Source organism: Rhinoderma darwinii, chromosome 3, assembly GCF_050947455.1.
Source record: "Rhinoderma darwinii isolate aRhiDar2 chromosome 3, aRhiDar2.hap1, whole genome shotgun sequence".
In the NCBI taxonomy this organism is placed as follows: Eukaryota; Metazoa; Chordata; class Amphibia; order Anura; family Rhinodermatidae; genus Rhinoderma; species Rhinoderma darwinii.
In genome coordinates this window covers 308086802-308108609 of record NC_134689.1, presented here as the reverse complement: position 1 = coordinate 308108609, position 21808 = coordinate 308086802, and the positions used below count along the sequence as shown (strand labels likewise).

At 40.6% G+C, this 21808-nt stretch overlaps 1 protein-coding gene across 8 annotated transcripts in view; it reads right to left on the bottom strand.

Annotated features, from left to right (window-relative positions):
* The window catches only part of NTRK3 (neurotrophic receptor tyrosine kinase 3), a 629741-nt gene that overhangs the window by 428315 nt on the left and 179618 nt on the right, over positions 1–21808 (bottom strand). For all 8 annotated transcript variants that reach the window (XM_075858200.1, XM_075858201.1, XM_075858199.1 and 5 more), the window contains one exon: positions 20206–20280. In XM_075858200.1, coding sequence (XP_075714315.1) covers positions 20206–20280 — 75 coding nt within the window. The remainder of the gene's footprint in view (positions 1–20205; positions 20281–21808) is intronic.

Here is a 21808-nt window from a genome sequence, read left to right as displayed (position 1 = left end):
TCATGGATATTTCTTACTACGTATACTACACTTTTTTTCAGGACGCAGCCGGGTCTTATATGCTGGGAGGGCATGATGTGCTGGCGTTTGGTTTGGAATGCAGAGCAGCCCGCTTTAGCTAACACTAGCGGCGTTACAAATAGGCTGTTATTCGGCAAGATACGCCATGCCTGACGACCAGCACATTATCCCTCCACGTATTACACATAGTACTGACACCCCATGTACTATTCACAGCACTGACCCCTATTCATCACATTTATTTATTTATTTTTATTACATTATTACACAGTTCTGACACTTTCATACATACATATTTATTTTTTACCATCCATTCACACCCTAGCACTACACTGACACACATTTATCACACACCTTTGAGCACTTAGTCCGCCACTCCCCTCAAGACTAGTGGGAGGGGCTATCACTATTTAATGCACACTCCTTCTGCAGCATTCTTTGACCCGTCTGCGTCCTGATGGGAACGGGTTTTCACCCACCCACCTACCTAGTGAGTATGGCCTTTTTTGTGGTTTTGATATTTATGTCCCATTTTTTCTGTTTGTGTTTTTAAATTAGGAACGAAAAGTTCTGGTTAGGGACTCGCAAGGCACTGGGGACCCTTGACGTTGGGTTGCGAGCTTTGCGTATTTTGGCCAAAATAACAACTAATACCCCATGTTTCATGGATATTTCTTACTACGTATACTACACTTTTTTTCAGGACGCAGCCGGGTCTTATATGCTGGGAGGGCATGATGTGCTGGCGTTTGGTTTGGAATGCAGAGCAGCCCGCTTTAGCTAACACTAGCGGCGTTACAAATAGGCTGTTATTCGGCAAGATACGCCATGCCTGACGACCAGCACATTATCCCTCCACGTATTACACATAGTACTGACACCCCATGTACTATTCACAGCACTGACCCCTATTCATCACATTTATTTATTTATTTTTATTACATTATTACACAGTTCTGACACTTTCATACATACATATTTATTTTTTACCATCCATTCACACCCTAGCACTACACTGACACACATTTATCACACACCTTTGAGCACTTAGTCCGCCACTCCCCTCAAGACTAGTGGGAGGGGCTATCACTATTTAATGCACACTCCTTCTGCAGCATTCTTTGACCCGTCTGCGTCCTGATGGGAACGGGTTTTCACCCACCCACCTACCTAGTGAGTATGGCCTTTTTTGTGGTTTTGATATTTATGTCCCATTTTTTCTGTTTGTGTTTTTAAATTAGGAACGAAAAGTTCTGGTTAGGGACTCGCAAGGCACTGGGGACCCTTGACGTTGGGTTGCGAGCTTTGCGTATTTTGGCCAAAATAACAACTAATACCCCATGTTTCATGGATATTTCTTACTACGTATACTACACTTTTTTTCAGGACGCAGCCGGGTCTTATATGCTGGGAGGGCATGATGTGCTGGCGTTTGGTTTGGAATGCAGAGCAGCCCGCTTTAGCTAACACTAGCGGCGTTACAAATAGGCTGTTATTCGGCAAGATACGCCATGCCTGACGACCAGCACATTATCCCTCCACGTATTACACATAGTACTGACACCCCATGTACTATTCACAGCACTGACCCCTATTCATCACATTTATTTATTTATTTTTATTACATTATTACACAGTTCTGACACTTTCATACATACATATTTATTTTTTACCATCCATTCACACCCTAGCACTACACTGACACACATTTATCACACACCTTTGAGCACTTAGTCCGCCACTCCCCTCAAGACTAGTGGGAGGGGCTATCACTATTTAATGCACACTCCTTCTGCAGCATTCTTTGACCCGTCTGCGTCCTGATGGGAACGGGTTTTCACCCACCCACCTACCTAGTGAGTATGGCCTTTTTTGTGGTTTTGATATTTATGTCCCATTTTTTCTGTTTGTGTTTTTAAATTAGGAACGAAAAGTTCTGGTTAGGGACTCGCAAGGCACTGGGGACCCTTGACGTTGGGTTGCGAGCTTTGCGTATTTTGGCCAAAATAACAACTAATACCCCATGTTTCATGGATATTTCTTACTACGTATACTACACTTTTTTTCAGGACGCAGCCGGGTCTTATATGCTGGGAGGGCATGATGTGCTGGCGTTTGGTTTGGAATGCAGAGCAGCCCGCTTTAGCTAACACTAGCGGCGTTACAAATAGGCTGTTATTCGGCAAGATACGCCATGCCTGACGACCAGCACATTATCCCTCCACGTATTACACATAGTACTGACACCCCATGTACTATTCACAGCACTGACCCCTATTCATCACATTTATTTATTTATTTTTATTACATTATTACACAGTTCTGACACTTTCATACATACATATTTATTTTTTACCATCCATTCACACCCTAGCACTACACTGACACACATTTATCACACACCTTTGAGCACTTAGTCCGCCACTCCCCTCAAGACTAGTGGGAGGGGCTATCACTATTTAATGCACACTCCTTCTGCAGCATTCTTTGACCCGTCTGCGTCCTGATGGGAACGGGTTTTCACCCACCCACCTACCTAGTGAGTATGGCCTTTTTTGTGGTTTTGATATTTATGTCCCATTTTTTCTGTTTGTGTTTTTAAATTAGGAACGAAAAGTTCTGGTTAGGGACTCGCAAGGCACTGGGGACCCTTGACGTTGGGTTGCGAGCTTTGCGTATTTTGGCCAAAATAACAACTAATACCCCATGTTTCATGGATATTTCTTACTACGTATACTACACTTTTTTTCAGGACGCAGCCGGGTCTTATATGCTGGGAGGGCATGATGTGCTGGCGTTTGGTTTGGAATGCAGAGCAGCCCGCTTTAGCTAACACTAGCGGCGTTACAAATAGGCTGTTATTCGGCAAGATACGCCATGCCTGACGACCAGCACATTATCCCTCCACGTATTACACATAGTACTGACACCCCATGTACTATTCACAGCACTGACCCCTATTCATCACATTTATTTATTTATTTTTATTACATTATTACACAGTTCTGACACTTTCATACATACATATTTATTTTTTACCATCCATTCACACCCTAGCACTACACTGACACACATTTATCACACACCTTTGAGCACTTAGTCCGCCACTCCCCTCAAGACTAGTGGGAGGGGCTATCACTATTTAATGCACACTCCTTCTGCAGCATTCTTTGACCCGTCTGCGTCCTGATGGGAACGGGTTTTCACCCACCCACCTACCTAGTGAGTATGGCCTTTTTTGTGGTTTTGATATTTATGTCCCATTTTTTCTGTTTGTGTTTTTAAATTAGGAACGAAAAGTTCTGGTTAGGGACTCGCAAGGCACTGGGGACCCTTGACGTTGGGTTGCGAGCTTTGCGTATTTTGGCCAAAATAACAACTAATACCCCATGTTTCATGGATATTTCTTACTACGTATACTACACTTTTTTTCAGGACGCAGCCGGGTCTTATATGCTGGGAGGGCATGATGTGCTGGCGTTTGGTTTGGAATGCAGAGCAGCCCGCTTTAGCTAACACTAGCGGCGTTACAAATAGGCTGTTATTCGGCAAGATACGCCATGCCTGACGACCAGCACATTATCCCTCCACGTATTACACATAGTACTGACACCCCATGTACTATTCACAGCACTGACCCCTATTCATCACATTTATTTTTATTACATTATTACACAGTTCTGACACTTTCATACATACATATTTATTTTTTACCATCCATTCACACCCTAGCACTACACTGACACACATTTATCACACACCTTTGAGCACTTAGTCCGCCACTCCCCTCAAGACTAGTGGGAGGGGCTATCACTATTTAATGCACACTCCTTCTGCAGCATTCTTTGACCCGTCTGCGTCCTGATGGGAACGGGTTTTCACCCACCCACCTACCTAGTGAGTATGGCCTTTTTTGTGGTTTTGATATGTACTTCACTAGCGCGGTTAAAACATAGATTCAATTCTATCATCGTAATAAAAATAATATATTTTATTTGTCATTACATTCAGTCGGTCATATTCATGTTAGGTGACTGGCTGACCTAAGACAATTCTCAATACCCTCCAAGATGACTGAAAATGGTTGAAACTTTCTGTCACAAGATACAGTAGAAAGAACAACTCTCGTGCATAGACTGCTTCTTGAACAAGTGGCCCTACATATCATATAAATGTTGGCAGGTTTAGCTAAGTTTGGTGGGCTCAGTCAATAATCTATGGTCTACGAGGGCAGTGTAACTGTGTAGTGACATCAGTCGTTGGGGGGACACAAGGATTTCAACTTGCTTAATTTTTTATTATTATTCTAACTATTAAATAAAGTGTGTATGTTTATAGTGGAGTTGATCAGGGGAGCCAGCTATTTCACATGTATGGGTAGAGTTAAAAGGAAAGCAAACATACACACATGAAAGTTTTTTATTTGGGCAGTGACAATCATTGATGACCCAAGGGGGCTGATCTCGGTGATGGCATATAGAGAAAATTCTCCACTTTGTAAACATTTTACATTTTGAACAGTTGGAGAAGAAGAAGAAGAAGAAGAGTTACCCGACCCTCACTGTCTCCGAAGAAAACACAAAAAAAATAGCCTTGAGTTTTTTAAACTTTCTGGTCAGTTGTTTTGTATAATTCCTGTTTCTAGGAAAGCTAGGATACGGTTATCACTAAATGGTAAATCTGCCAAGAGACATCCTTTGCCTTTGTATTGCTGTAAATTAGGCACATTCAGAAATGTAAAGGCCATACCAGTTGTGACCCAGCTCTCCCAGAAATATATATAACTAAGAAAAATTTGAACAGACAATTAGATCCTATATATTAATACTGTACGGCTGCGCTCGCAGCATCGCAAGTGCTCAGAATGAGAGCTTTAATTATAGATACTTTCCTAGTGTAATCCATACAACAAGTCTTATGATGTTCGTCAAACTTTGTAGCTTTGCTTTGAAAAACAACATGTTGATTTTTGCCATCAGCATCTTTGGCCTTTTTTTGCACGGCCTTCTCCGGTGTGATTCTGTAAGCCGCTACACATAATATTCTAGGCCATAAGCCATTGTAAACATGATTTGTGTTCAAGATCCGCTATGTGAAATTATAGAACGTTGGCTCTTTTGCAAACACTCTTTTTGCCTAAAGTTGCAATCAGTGCTGATTGGGTCCTTTGATCTTCTTGTTGTTAATGGTTTTCTACATTTGTAACCGTATATTTTTCTCCATATTTGAGGTGAGAAGGAACTTGTTTCCCCCAATTGCCTTGCTGAATATGTCAGGGATATGGTAACTAACAATTTTTACCTGGAACACTGACAGAGTATCACTGCATAATGCTGTTCAGCTGTAATAAATCACAACCATTCCATGGAGATACGCTGTATATACTACCTTTACTATTCTGATCTATATTTTTTCTGAATATAAGCATCTGATGGAATATTTCTATGTAAAAAAAGATGAAATTTTAAAAACTGTAAATGTATTTCCTTAAATAAAAAATACAATATTTAAAATAGAATATTTAAAATGCAACTTTAGTTTTGGACATCCAATGGCCATTTTGTCAAACATAATAAAATCTGGAATATTAATTATATAAAAGGCTAAAAATCTATGCGGGCCGAGTCCTATTGCACACAACTGCATTTTGACATAATGTATAAGGGCCGTTTTACATAGGCAGATTTTCTACCAGGTAAACGAGTGCTGATCGTCAACACAGTATGCTGATTGTCGCTTGTTTGATCCATTTAAATGGAGTAATGATTAGAATGCATGGGGAAGAACAATCGTCCATGCATTTGTTTACTGTCAGATGCACATCTCCTGTTTACATGGGGAGATGTGCTGCCGGCAAACAATCTTTTTTGGGTTGCATAACTTAGATCAGTCAACTAACGTGTGTATATAATGAGCAATAAAAAAAATCTGTGATTCAAATGTAATATTACTCCTCTAAATCCATTGTAAGGTCACATTCTGAATATGGGATTTAATTTTGGACTCCACATTGTAAAAAGGATATAAGAGAACTGGAGAGGATTCAAAGGCGAGCGACTAGATTATTAAATGGGATGGGTAAAAATATTGGGCTCGTTTAACTTGGAGAAAGGATGCCTTAGAGGTGATCTTATTAAAATGTATGTGTGATTAATACAAAAAACAGCACATGATTTATTCTTTCCGGGACTTTACAAAGGACCAGGGGACATTCTTTACATGTGGAGGAAAGGCGACATCAACATAGGAAATGGTTCATCACAGTTAGAGAGTAGTGCAACCATGGAAGGCACTGCCCTTACAGGTAGTAATGGCAGATAATATGTCAGCATTTAAAAAAAAAAAGTCTAGATGACTATTTACTGACAAATGGCATTGAGGGTTATAATGAACCCGTTAGTGACCGCTGATGAGTGTTTTTATTGTGGCCACTAACAGGCTTTATTCCGATGCAGTAGCCTTTTTATGGCACTGCATCGGAATACATAAAAGAAGCGGGGAGCAGTTAAATCTCCCTGCTCACAGCTAGCAAGCACAGCATCTGAGTGGTTTTGGAGGGAGGGGGCTCCCTCCCTCACCCCACTGGCATCCTGCTATCCGATCGCAGGGTGCCGGAGTCTTCTATGGCAGCCAGGGGCCTAATAAAGGCCCGCAGGTCTGCTTCTAGTTAATGCCTGCTAGGTCATGCCAGGGGCCTAGCAGATGCCTGTCTGTTTTACACGGAAAGGCAGTAATACACTGCAATACAGAAGTATTGCAGTGTTTTATAAAAGTGATCAGGTGATCGCATAGTGAAGTCCCCTAGTGGGACTAATAACATTTTTAAAAAAAGTTTAATAACATTTTATAATAAATAAATAAAAATCCAAAGTAAAATAAATGAAAAACCCACTTTTTCGCCTTACAAAGTGCTTTATCATGAAAAAACAAAATAAAAAGTAAAAAAGTTGCACATATTTGGTATCACCACGTCCGCAACAACCCCAACTATGAAATTATTACATTATTTAACCCGCACGGTGAACGCCATAAAAAATTAAATTAAAAACAATGCAATAATTGCTGTTTTCTGTGCATCCTGCCTTTAAAAAAGGTGATAACAAGTCATCAAAAAGTCGCACGTACTCGAAAATGGTACCAATAAAAACTAAGTCCCTCCGTAAAAAAAAAGCCCTCATACAACTGCATCAGCGGAAAAATCGCTCTTCAAATATAGAGACAAAAACAAATAATTGTGAAAAAAATTTAGTTTTTACTGTATATAACTAGTAAAACATAAGAAAACTATATAAATTTGGTATCACTGCAATTATAACAACCCACTGAATAAAGTTATTGTGTTATTTATACCACTCGGTAAGTGGTGTAAATTTAGGACGCAAAAAAGTGTGGCGAAATTGCTGTTTTTTTTCTATTCACCCCAAAAAAGTTAATATAAGTTAATCAATAAAGTATATGTACCCCAAAATGGTGCTATTAAAAATACACCTTGTACCGAAAAACAAGATTTTAAACAGCTATGTCGACGCAAAAATATAAAATTTATAGCTCTGAATGAGATGATGGAAAAACTTTTAAAAAATAGCTTGGTCATTAACCCCTTCAGGACACAGCCAATTTTTTCAAATCTGACATGTTTCACTTTATGTGGTAATAACTTCAGAAATACTGTCACCTATCCAAGCGATTCTGAGATTGTTTTCTCGTGACACATTGGACTTTATGTTACTGGCAAAATTTGCTCGATACATTAAGTATTTAATTGTGAAAAACACCAAAATTTAGTGAAAAATTGCAAAAATTTGCATTTTCTAAATTTATATGTATCTGCTTGTAAGACAGATAGTAATACCACACAAAATTGTTGCTAATTAACATCACCCTTATGTCTACTTTAGATTGTCATTGTTTTTTGAACATCCTTTTATTTTACTATGACATCACAAGGCTTAGAACTTTAGCAGCAATTTCTCACATTTTCAAGAAAATTTCAAAAGGCTATTTTTCCAGGGACCAGTTCAGTTGTGAAGTGGATTTTAGGGCCTTATATATTAGAAACACTCGATAAGTCACCCCATTTTAAAAACTTCACCCCTCAAAGTATTCAAAACAGCATTTAGAAAGTTTCTTAACCCTTTAGAAATTCATTTTTCATCTGTTTTTTTTGTAACACAGAAAGTCTTACCAGAGAAACGCAACTCAATATCTATTGCCCAGATTCTGCAGTTTTTAGAAATACCCCACATGTGGCCCTAGTGCACTTATTGACTGAAGCACAGGCCTCAGAAACAAAGGAACACCTAGAGGATTTTGGGGCCTCCTTTTTATTAGAAAATATTTTAGCCACCATGTCGGGTCTGAAAGGCTCTTGCGGCGCCAAAACAGTGGAAATCCCCCAAAAGTTAACCCATTTTGGAAACTATACCCCTTGTGGAAATTATCTAGGGGTATAGTGAGCATTTTGACCCCGCAGGTTTTTTGCAGAAATTATTGGAAGTAGGCCGTGAAAATGAAAATCTACATTCTTTCAAAGAAAATGTAGGTTTAGCTAATTTTTCCTAATTTCCACAAGGACTAAAAGGAGAAAACGCACCACTTCTTTTGTAAAGCAAGTTCTCCCGAGTAAAACAATACCCTGCATGTGGTCATAAACGGCAGTTTGGACACACAGCAGGGCTTAGAAGGGAAAGAGAGCCATTTGGCTTTAGGAGCTCAAATTTAGCAGGAATGGTTTGCGGAGACCACGTCGCATTTGCAAAGCCCCTAAGGGACCAAAACAGTAAAAACACCAAAAAAGTGACTCCATTTAGGAAACTACACCCCTTGAAGAATCCATCTAGGGGTGTAGTGAGCATTTTGAAACCACAGGGGTTTCATAGTGAGCATTTTGGTCAGTGAAGATAAAAAAAAAATCCTTTTTTTCCAATAAGACGTAGCTTTAGCTCAAAATTTTTCATTTTCTCAACAAATAAAGGAATAAAAGAACCACAACATTTGTAAAGCAACTTCTCTGGAGTACGGCAATACCCCATTTGTGGTCATAAACTTCTGTTTGGGCACACGGCAAGGATCAGAAGAGAAGGAGCGCCATTTGGCAAAGCTCCTAAGGTACCAGTACAGTGGAAACTCCCCAAAAGTGACTTGATTCACAAAACTACACCCCTTGAGGAATTCATCTAGGGTGTAGTGAGCATTTTGATCCCACAGGTGTTTCATAGATTTTATTAGAATTGGGCAATGAAAATAAAAAAAATCCTTTTTCTTCAATAAGACGTAGTTTTAGCTGAAAATGTTTCATTTTCTCAACAAATAAATGAAAAAAAGCACCCCAACACTTGTAAAGCAACTTCTTCTGTGTATGGCAATACCACATATGTGGTCATTAACTGCTGTTTGGGCACTGAGTAGGGCTCAGAAGGGAAGGAGCGCCATTTGGCTTTTGGAGTACAGATTTTGCTGGATTGGTTTCTGGGCGCTATGTCGCATTTGCAAAGTCCCTGTGGGACTAAAACAGTGGATCCCCCCCAGAAGTGACCCAATTTTGGAAACTACACCCCTCAAGGTATTCACCTAGGGGTGTAGTGAGCATATTAACCCTACAGGTGATTGGCAGAAATTGGTGTGCACTCGATGTTGCAGAGTAAAAATGGGATTTTTTCCATAGATATGCCAATATGTGGTGCCCAGCTTGTGCCACTGGAGACACACACCCCAAAAATTGTTAAAAGGGTTCTCCCGGGTATGGTGATGCCATATATATGGAAGTAAACTGCTGTTTGGGCACACTGTAAGGTTCAGAAGGGAGGTAGCGCCATTTGGCTTTTGGAGCGTGGATTTTGCTTGTAGTAGTTTTGTTTTGAGTCTTACTGGTGTTTCCGTTTATAATGTGGGGGCACATGTAAGCCGGGTGGAGTATATAAGGGGCATAGTCAGGTGGTATAATAATGGGGTAAAAAAAACAATAAAATAATCCATAGATGTGTGTTACGCTGTGATACAATCCTTTCTGCACAGGCCGGTATCGAACTAATAAATGGTCTTTACTTATTCGCCTTTTGATCCACACTCAGGATCTTTGCAGTTTGAGGAATTTTGCTGGGAAGTGTTGTCCTGGTATAATACTGGCACCGTCGTTTCCAGCAGATATGTTTGGGTCCTCCCCTTCCTGGTTCCCTAATTTTAGGGGCCTTGATGATTCGCCACTTGAAACAGAAGAAACGTTCCCCTCGGGCCTGCACAACTGCATATTTTTATTTCCTGGCTTATTGGAGCCTTAACTAATTTTATTTTTTCATAGATGTACTGGTATGAGGGCTGTTTTTCTTGCGGGACGAGCTGTAGTTTTTATTGGTACCATTTTGGGGTACATGCGACTTTTTGATCACTTGTTATCCTTTTCTTTTGGGAGGCAACGTGACCAAAAAACAGCAATTCTGGCATATTTTTTTAGTTCTTTTTACACAGCGTTCACCACGCGTTATAAATTACATGTTACCTTTATTCTGCGGGTCAGTCCGATTCCGGTAATACCTAATTTATAGAACTTTTTTATGTTTTACAACTTTTTGCACAATAAAATAACTTTTGTAAAGAGAATGGATTTTTTCTGTCGCCAAGTTGTGAGAGCCATAACGGTTTTAATTTTTTCGTCGACGGAGCTGTATGAGGGCTTGTTTTTAGCGAGACGAGTTATAGTTATTATAGACACCATTTTGGGGTACATGAGACTTTTTGATCACTTTTTATTTCAATTTTTGGAAGACAAAGTGACCAAAAAATAGCAATTATGTCAGTATTTTTTTTTTTTTTTTTACGGCGTTCACTGTGCAGAATACATAACATAATATTTTTATAGTTAAGGTCGTTACGGTCGCAGCGATACCAAATATGTATGGCTTTATTATTTTTTTCAATATTAAATGAATTGATAAGGGAAAAAGGGCGATTGTGTTTTGTGTTATTATTTGAAACTTTTATTGTATTTTTTACAACTTTTATTTTTACTTCTTTTACACTTTTCTTTAGTCCCACTAGGGGACTTGAAGGTCCAACTGTTTTTTTGATGTTCTAATACATTACACTACCTATGTAGTGCAATGTATTAGAACTGTCAGTTGTTCACTGACAGCAAGCCGATCAGGTTCCGCCTCCGGGCGGGGCCTAATCGGCTTCTGTAATGGCAGATAGGAAGCCATTGTTAGGCATCCTGTTGCCATAGTAACAGTCGCCAGCCTTGCCATCGCATGGCAGGCTGCCGATTTCATACAAAACACTTTGATGCAGCGATTGCATTGAATCGCTGCATTGAAGGGGTTAATGGCAGGAATCGGAGCTAGCTCCGGTTCCTGCCGATAGATCGGGTGTCCGCTGTAACAAACAGCGGACACCCACTGCTGATGACGCAGGCTCAGCTTCTGAGCCGGAAGCTGAGCAGGCGCCATCTTGCCGATGGTACCGGAAGCCTCTTGGGCCCCGCCGACGACGGGACATAGGAGGATTCCGTTACTGGCAGACCGGGATGTAAGTATTAGCCCTCCGATCGCCTTTGCAGCAATCGCATTGCTGGGGTGCCGGTGGCTATAAACTCCTCACATGCTGCGACCTCTATTGAACGGCTAGCTCCGGTCCTGGCCGATACCTCAGGGTGACAGCTGTAACATACAGCTGTCACCCGGCGGTGTCGCTGGCTCAGCTCCTGAGCCAGCTCCATCTGTTCACGTACAGTTACTTGGAATTGCGGGAAAGCACCATCTCCCATCACATAACTGTACGTGAAATTGCGGGAAGGGGTTATGGCCTAAAATAGGCTGGTCACTAAGTGGGTCAATCGAGCAACTAAGGGGTCAATCAAGCAATGAATGATGTGTTATTTATTGAGAAAGGTTGAACTTGATGGACTGCAGATTAATATATCTCACCTAAACAGATGGACTGTACCAAACTACAGTTCAGTTGTGTACATTTATGACTATATCTGTATGGATTTTCAGCCTTTGAATGTTCCCATTCACTGATATCAAACATAGATTTTGAAAATGCTGAGGTCTATGAAACACAACATATAAAACAAAGTTTTTTCTTAGCATTTATTTATTTCACAGTTTAACACCATGTTACTACAACCCCAAAAAACACTTTTAGGCCCCTTTCACATAAGGTTCATTCGCTATTTTTATGTGTATGCTTGTATGTCCGGAAAACTCCCGATGTACACGCTAAACGTGTACATATAGGGCTCCATTAGCACGACGGAGGCCAAAAAAAAGTATATGTCAGTATACCTTTTTTTAAGTATGGAATAGTGTAGTAGACTATAGTATTCCAACCCATTAGATCCGGCAAACAGGATGTATATCGTGTGGTATACGTTTTTTAACAAGTGAGCCTATGGTTGACAAATGCCACTGCATGACATACATTACAGGTATACGTTTAACTTATATGTCATGAGCTTTTTTTACAGTTTTTCCTGTCGCATACATTAACTGGATACCATTTAAGTCTATGGATGACAGATACGTTAAATGGATGCGTAATATTTGCATCTGTCATCCATAGACTATAGCGGTATCCATTAAATGGATACGCCATGAACGCTCATGACCCCAGTTCATGACGTATCTGTTAATCAGATACCACTATAGTCTGTGGTTGATGGATGACACTGTTAGGGTATGTTCACACGAGGGCGTCCGTTACGGCTGAAATTACGGGGATGTTTCAGCCTGAAAACATCCCCGTAATTTCAGCCGTACCGGCATGTGCAGGCGCTTGAACGCCGCGTCAATTACGGGCGTAATTAGCGCTGCTATTCATTGGAGTCAATGAATAACGGCTCTAATTACGGCCAAAGAAGTGACAGGTCACTTCTTTGACGCGGGCGTCTATTTACGCGCCGTCTTTTGACAGCGGCGCGTAAATATACGCCTCGTGTGAACAGACAAACGTCTGCCCATTGCTTTCAATGGGCAGATGTTTGTCAGCGCTATTGAGGCGCTATTTTCGGGCGTAATTCGGGGCAAAAACGCCCGATTTACGTCCGTAAATAGGCCGTGTGAACATACCCTTAGGACATCCGTCACTGCCTATGTTTTATATGTCGGGAGCTTTTCCAGGCATATACAGTACACCAAACGTAGTGTAATAATGTGATGTAAATGGGGCCTAAGATCGAAATAGATTGATTGTCCTACTTAGTATTTATCTAATAAAATCCATTACTGCTAAATTTGTAACTCAAATTTTCTACCTGTCATGTCATTTTAAATTAAAATAGACATTGTCACTACAATGTGACTTTTTATAGATGCCAGGCAATTTAAATATTCTGTCCAGCAAATGCCAATTTAAAAATCTTTTTTATAATTCATCACATTTTTGGATTCTGGAGATCATATATTTTAAACCTTTCAATCATATGAGGCTATACAGTACAAGCAAACAACCTCATATACCAGTAGCTGGTGATGACTTATGCTTAAACAGGAATTTGTCAGCATCAAAATGAATCCCATTAGTTACATCAATAGGGCATCAAAGCGATCAATTTTAAAAGCAAAGCTCTTATATTTGGTTTAAATAGCATTAACATTTGATTACATGTCAGTGAAAAATTCAGGAAAAGCATTCATTAATTATGAAAGTCGCTCCCCCTCAGATGGCTTTGCCATCTACTACTTTTTGTACATTGTCTTCTCAGAGGTCATTTCCATTGCCACTGATTCTGCTTCTTACAAGTTTGACTATAAATAATATATGACCATAGAAGTCTCCATAATTACAACATAAACACATTTTATTAGCAGTTTTTTTTTTTACAAACAATTGATCTCAGGATTTTCCATATTCATGTGTCTACACAGTATAAAGAAGGGTAGAGAATCCATGCTCGGAGTATGTGCCCTGTCTGCCAATTAAAGAAGCCTCCTATGGATATCACCAGTAATGGATCCAAGGAAGAAAAGAGGGAGGGAAATTACAGAATTGCATTTTAACCGTGATTATTCATGCAGTGACAGGAAGCATGAACTCAGATATTTAGAAGCAGTGGTTAATTAATTTACATGTTAACTATAGAGTGTGCTCAAATATCATAATTATTATAAACACACATCCTATCCAAAAATTGTATTGCATGGCTAATGAAAGAATGGATAACCAGAGGGCCCTTTTAAATAAGCAAATGATCGGGCAAACGAGCGTTAATATAAACGCTTGTTACCGATGATCGCCCTGTGTAAACAGGGCATTGATCAGCCAATGAATGATTAATCACTGATCTGCTCATCTAGGCGGCCAATAAAATGGTCGTTAGTCGGCGGGACACATCTCCCTGCGTAAACATACCGACATGATACATAACCGATCATTGCTCTTAGTGAAAAGAGCTAACAAGTGTCAATCGACCAGCTGTCTTGTCGATCGGCACTTGTTTTTCTGGCCCATTTCTGGTCCATGTAAAAGGCCCTATTCAAAGGACAGTGAAAAACGGGCGTTTTCAGAACAATAATGTTCTATGGGTGTATTCACACGGCTGTTTTTTTTAACGGCCCGTGAATAATGACCGTCAAAAAATAGAACATGTCCTATTATTGTCCGTTTTCACGGCCAGACGGGCCCCATAGAAGTCAACGGCTGTCAATACATGCAACAACCGTTAAAAACGGATCTGTGACATGGGGATTCAAGAGGCATGGAAGCTATTGGTTCCCTTGCTGGCTATTGGCGGCACGATGACACATAATCACCGATGCAGCAATGCATGCTGCGAAGGCGATGAGATGACGTCATCACGCCACCTTTGCAGAACCCGTGAGACTAGAGACCACACGTGAAGTAGACGGCGCTGCATCGATAAGTATGTAGGGCATTCAGGCGGAATTAAATGTCCGCTATTGTTGCGCTCACTACAAGGGTAGTGTGGCACTACTACAGGGGGCATTGTTGTCAGTTGTAGCAAATTTTTCAGGACTGTCCTGAATTTACAGAGACAGTCCTGGAAGATTACTACAGGGAGGGGGGGTGGTGCTATCTCCGGAGCGTTGTGTGTGGCATCATCTACAGGGGGCTGTGTGGCATCATCTACAGGGGGGCTGTGTGCCACCATCTACAGGGGGGCTGTGTTCCAACATCTACATGTGGGCTGTGTGGCATCATATACAGGGGGTCTGTGTGGCATCATCTATAGGGGGTCTGTGTGGCATCATATACAGGTGGTCTGTGTGCCATCATATACAGGGGATCTGTGTGCCATCATATACAGGGGTCTGTGTGCCATCATATACAGGGGGTCTGTGTGCCATCATATACATTGGATCTATGTGCCATCATATAGGGGTCTGTGTGCCATCATATACAGGGGGTCTGTGTGCCATCATATACAGGGGGTCTGTGTGTCATCATATACAGGGGGCTGTGAAACAATCATGACAATGACCTTCCTTTGGGTATTTTCAGGGGGTTGGGACAAAAAAAGTCTGACAAATTAAATTCATCCGTTTTTTTAACGCCCATGAAAAACTGATGCAAAATGGATGTCAAACGGCTATTAAAAACGGACAGACGGACTGGAAATGGATGAAAATTTGGAGACACACTGATGCAAAACGGCTATGAAAAACTGACAGTTGATCAGTTTTTAATGGACATTTTTTCACTGTCGTGTGAATATAGCCTAATAGTTCCCTTTTCATCAGGAGTTCCAGTATTTTTGTCAGCAAGAAAAGAACAGTCTGCAGTGCTATTCTTGTTGTGAAAAATACCAAACCTGAATCCGATTCTAACTCAATGGAATCTGTTAGGTATAATACGTTTGAAAAGAAATCCGTCACAGTTGTCATTGCTTCATTTGGAATGGTAGCCTTGACACTACAGTGAGCAGAGCCTAATTTAACTTCAACATTAATAAAATCTTAATCATGATTACAAAGCTATTCAAAAATGTAAAAAATAAGTACATTGCATTTAAATTTGCACAAGCCCGCCCCCCCCCCCCCCCCCCAGCCACAATCTCGCTGGTGGACTTTATTCATTCTTTGATTTATTTCCCATTACTTATTTAATATCAATACATTATGCAGTGCTGTACACAGAATATATTGAGTTGCTTCCATTTTTTCAACACTGGGTCTCACAATTGAATTGCCCTATAAAAAAAAACACACACACATTTTATAAAAAGTCGGTTGATCTTTCAGAGAGAATAATTTCAAAAAAAATTATTTTGGGGTAGATGGGGTGCAGCTACATAGATATGCTCTTATTCTGTTTCAGTTTGTGGGCATGGCTCCAACGGCTCTGAGCGAGGTGCGATGGGATGTCGGAGGGGGCCGCCCCCCTCCTTCTAACGGTTTAAATGCTGCGGTCTCATTTGACCGCGGCATTTAACTAGTTAATTGGCCAATAACAGAGTGGCCTCTGTTCCTGGACGTTAGAGCAGCGTGTCAGCACGTGAGCCCGCTCCAAACTTTGCCCTCACCGAGTGATCTACAGTTTCGTCATGGGTCAGCAAAGGTTTAACATAGGATATGCCATAAATGTCTGATAGTTGCGGAGGTTCCCCAGATAGGGCCCAGGCACTGAGCTGCATCTCTCCGGCCATGGAGCAGAGAGACATTGGCACCCTGCCCCGCTGCTTACTCTTCTAGTAGCCTGTGGCCTACTAGAGGTCAGTAGGACGTTGGCATCCCGGCCAGGGTACCGTGAAGATGTCATTGCTATATGGGCAGCATAAAGGGGCCTAACTACTATAAAGGGGCACAATTGGGCCAAACTACTATATGGATGGCATAAAGGGCCTAACAACTATATGGGAAGCACAGAGGGCCTAATTACTATATGGAGGGCATAAGGGGGCCTAACTACTATATGGAGGGCACAAGGGGACCTAACTACTATATGGTGGGCACAAGGGGGCCTAACTACTATATGGCCAGCACAAAGGGTGCCTAACTACTATTTTGGTGGCACAAGGGGACCTACTATATGTAAGGCATAGGGGGCCTAACTACTATATGGGCAGCATAAAGGGGCCTAACTACTATAAAGGGGCACAATAGGGCTGAACTACTATATAGACGGTACAAAGAGGCCTAACTACTATTTGGAGGGCACAATGGGCCTAGCTACTATATGCACGGCACAAAGGGGACCTAACTACTATATGGGGGCATAATGGGGCCGAACCACTATATAAGGACATAAGGGGGGCCTAACAACTATATAGAGGGCACAAACAGGGCCTAACTACTATATAGGTGGCACAAGGGGGGCCTAACTGCTATATATGGGCGCAAGGGTGTCTTAACTACTATATAGGGACAAAAAGGGGGCCTAACTACTATATGGAGACACAAGGAAGGCTCAACTACTATATGGGGGCATAAAAGGGGCCTTACTACTATATAGGGGTACAATTGGGACCTAACTAATATATGGGGGCTCAAAGGGGGATCTAACTATTATATAGGGACACAAAAAGGGATGTAACTACTATATGGTGACACCAAAGGGATCTAATTACTATATAGGGGCAAGAAGGGGCCTAACTACAATATAGGGGCACAAAGGGGCCTAACTATAATATAGGGGCCAAAGGGAGCATAATTACTATAAGGGGCAACAATCAGGACATAACTAACATGGGGACATAAAATAGTACTAAATAATATATGGAGCCCAAAGGGGGACCTAACTGGTATATGTGGACACAAAGCAGGACCTAACTACTATAGGTAACACAAAAGAGACCTAACTACTAAGGAGGCATTCCTGTGTGTGGCGGTTACTATTACTGTGTGGGGCCTAAAGGGAGCACTATTACTGTGTTGAGCACAAAAGGGGGTACTAAAACAATGTGAGGCACCAAGAGTGGGCATTATTTCAATCTTGGGCACTATAAATGGCGAGTTTTTGTAGACAGAGGTGAATAAATGCGGAGGGTGATGGAAAAGTGAGGAGCCAAAGATGTTTGTGTTGCAAATTCTGCAGAGGCGAGTCATGGCTGGAAGAAGTTGTCATGGCGTTCTGAGCTAGTTGATGAAGAAAAAGGAAAATGAACGACTCTGAGAAGACGTCACCTGTGTGCCACTGTATGTAACTGTAGTGTATTTACTGATATGGTCTGCTTAGCTCCTGTGTAGAACTGGTATCTACCACTACATGATCAAAATATGGGGATAATATTGGTCTTTATTTTACTACACATTTAAGAATGGTCACATTATTTCTATAGAGCTGAATGGTGGGCCCCAAGTACTATTTCCTCTGGTGGGCCTAAGGTACTCCAGTCCAACATTGCCCGCACCTATTAGGTTTAGAGCATAGCCTGTATCCAACTCTAACTAACAAGGGGTGGTACGAGCATAACACAGTTGACAAATTATTTTAGCATTACTCAAAAAGAGAGAGTTATGTTATATTATACAAAACATACAATTTACTAAATGTTGTACATTAAATTAACTTTATTTTTTATTAAAAAGTATGTTGATGCTGCTCTGATTCACTTAAACGCATTCTGTTTGGCAAATGTCATTTGTCAGGCACAAGGCTTTGGGCCAGTATCTGTAAGTGAGGGTTTTATGTGAGAATCCCACAGTTTTACAAGACAGGGAGCTCTGCAAACAACTTAATTTACAATATCAGATAAAGTCTTATGTTAAAATCCTGCCAGTTCCTTTTCTCTATAGTAAAAAATAAAAAGGCCAATACAGCTAGAAAATAATAAAGTCTCTTATACGGTATGTCACAGAGGTTATATAGAGACTATTTTTCGGAACGAATAGTGGCATGATATTATATAATTACACAGGTATTAGCATGCTTGGAAAAGGGTATAAAAAGAGGGAGAAATGGCGCTCCTCCGGCGTTGAAACGTGTTGCAGTCCATCCATTATTTTATCTTTTTAAACGTCATTCGTTTTTTACCTACGCTATGTCAAATAAAAACATTTTAATGGGTCTGTAGTGAACGAAAAACCAGTTACACGGAAGTGCCCGATACAAGGAGCTTTTTTATCTATATCCCAAAAAACAGGTATTAGCATGGGATTCTATATGTGGCATGACAACTGTCAGCTTACTTACTGCAGCTTTGTAGACTTGGAAGTAAAGTTGTAAAGGGGTTATTGCATGCTTTACATGTACTCAAGAACATGTAAAAAAATTGACATGTACATTGTTTGCTAATATGGTCTGCAATCAGAGCTGCAGGTGTATAGAGTCCTATACAATACATCCATTGGTACAGTATTGATACAGCTAGTCTATGGATAAGCAGTGCACATGCTATTTAAGGGAGTTTTCCCATGAAGGACATTTATGACATATCCACAGGATATGTCATAAATGTCAGATAGATGCGAGTCCCACCTCTGGGACCCGCACCTTTATCTAGAACGGGCTCCCTAATCCCCATTCTAGCTTTTTGTGCTCACGCTGCCACTCGGCCACTTCCTGATTTCATGATTGGGAGTTACGGAAGCAGCGTAATGTGCTGAGCTATGCTGTTTACGTAACACCCATAGAACTGAATAGTAGTTACGGAAACAGAGTAGCTCGTATTCTACGCTGCTTCCGTAACTGCCATTCAGGACTCTAGGAGTTACGGAAACAGCATAGCTCAGCACATTACACTGTTTCTGTAACCTCCGACCATGTAATCAGGAAGTGGCCGAGTGGCAGCGTGAGCACAAAAAGCTAGAATGGGGATTAGGGGGCCCGTTCTAGAGATAGGTGCGGGTTCCAGAGGTGGGACTCGCATCTATCTGACATTTATGACATATCCTGTGGATATGTCATAAATGTCCTTCATGGGAAAACCCCTTGAATGTACTCATCTTTTTGATTGAGCATTAGTATCTAGTAGTTCTGCCTCTTAATATATTTGTTTCTTCAGGGCACTCGGATTTCTCCACAAAACCAAGAACATATTTTAGACTATAGTTAACTATGTAGTTGACCATCGTAGAAATGAATAATCCCATGAGTGCCACTTGATAGAAGTGTTGTGTCCTTTACTACGTTCTGTAGGATTACAGTACAATCAAATATGCTGATGATATATAAATAACACATAATATACTGAGGGGATGTGAAAGTTATATACCTATGAAAAGATTGATTAATTTAAGAGTTCTTTTTTATACCATTACATTCATTTAGATGGGCAAGTTTGGTACTCACAGGCTTTGGATTTCAGTGTAAAGTTCCATGTCCACTACATTCAAAATCTGTAAATCCTTCCAGTTTTCTATGTGTCTGTAATGAAAATGAACATTGCAGTTAGTGATCATCATTACATGATTTACTCACTGTACAACATTATTTAATAGGGCAGTTATACAACAGGGGGTTCGTTAGACCTTTCTGTCGCAAACGGAAACCATAGCTTCTATTTGCATTACCATTGATTTCAATGATAATGCTTCCATAGCAAATGGTTTCCGTTTGTTTCCGCTTTTTTTTTAGCGGAAACAATAGCATAGTCGACTGTGCTATTGTTTCCACAAAAAAAAAAAACGGAAACCTTGCGGAAGGGAAACAAACGGAAACCATTTGCAATGGAAGCATTATCATTGAAATCAATGGCAATGCAAACGGACGCTATGGATTCCATTTGCCTTTCTGTTCATGGGTTCCTTTGACCGAAAAAGTCTAACGGAACCCATCAACAGAAAGGTGACGCTGATGTAAACATACCCTTAAACTGCGTATTGCAATTTTTTTTAATATAAAATCTAAAGCCGCACAGGCTTTTGTGTTTTTGAAACATTCCCGATGGTATAATAAACATTAAACCACTGATAATAGACCATGTTCACACACAACAGCTTTAATCACGCACAATATTAGTACTACCACTATTACTGACCAATGTAGTATAGGTTGCAAGCAGCACACTCAAATAGGCATATATATATATATATATATATATATATACACATATATATAAATATATATACGGTGAAGGAAATAAGTATTTGATCCCTTGCTGATTTTGTAAGTTTGCCCATTGTCAAAGACATGAACAGTCTAGAATTTTTAGGCTAGGTTAATTTTACCAGTGAGAGATAGATTATATAAAAAAAGAAAAAAAAGAAAATCACATAGTCAAAATGATATATATTTATTTGCATTGTGCACAGAAAAATAAGTATTTGATCCCCTACCAACCATTAAGAGTTCAGCCTCCTCGAGACCAGTTACACGCTCCAAATCAACTTGGTGCCTGCATTAAAGACAGCTGTCTTACATGGTCACCTGTATAAAAGACTCCTGTCCACTGACTCAATTAATCAGTCTGACTCTAACCTCAACAACATGGGCAAGACCAAAGAGCTTTCTAAGGATCTCAGGGACAAGATCATAGACCTGCACAAGGCTGGAATGGGCTACAAAACCATAAGTAAGATGCTGGGTGAGAAGGAGACAACTGTTGGTGCAATAGTAAGAAAATGGAAGACATACAAAATGACTGTCAATCGATATAGATCTGGGGCTCCATGCAAAATCTCACCTCATGGGGTATCCTTGATCCTGAGGAAGGTGAGAGCTCAGCCGAAAACTACACGGGGGGAACTTGTTAATGATCTCAAGGCAGCTGGGACCACAGTCACCAAGAAAACCATTGGTAACACATTACACCGTAATGGATTAAAATCCTGCAGTGCCCGCAAGGTCCCCCTGCACAAGAAGGCACATGTACTGGCCCGTCTGAAGTTTGCAAATGAACATCTGGATGATTCTGAGAGTGATTGGGAGAAGGTGCTGTGGTCAGATGAGACTA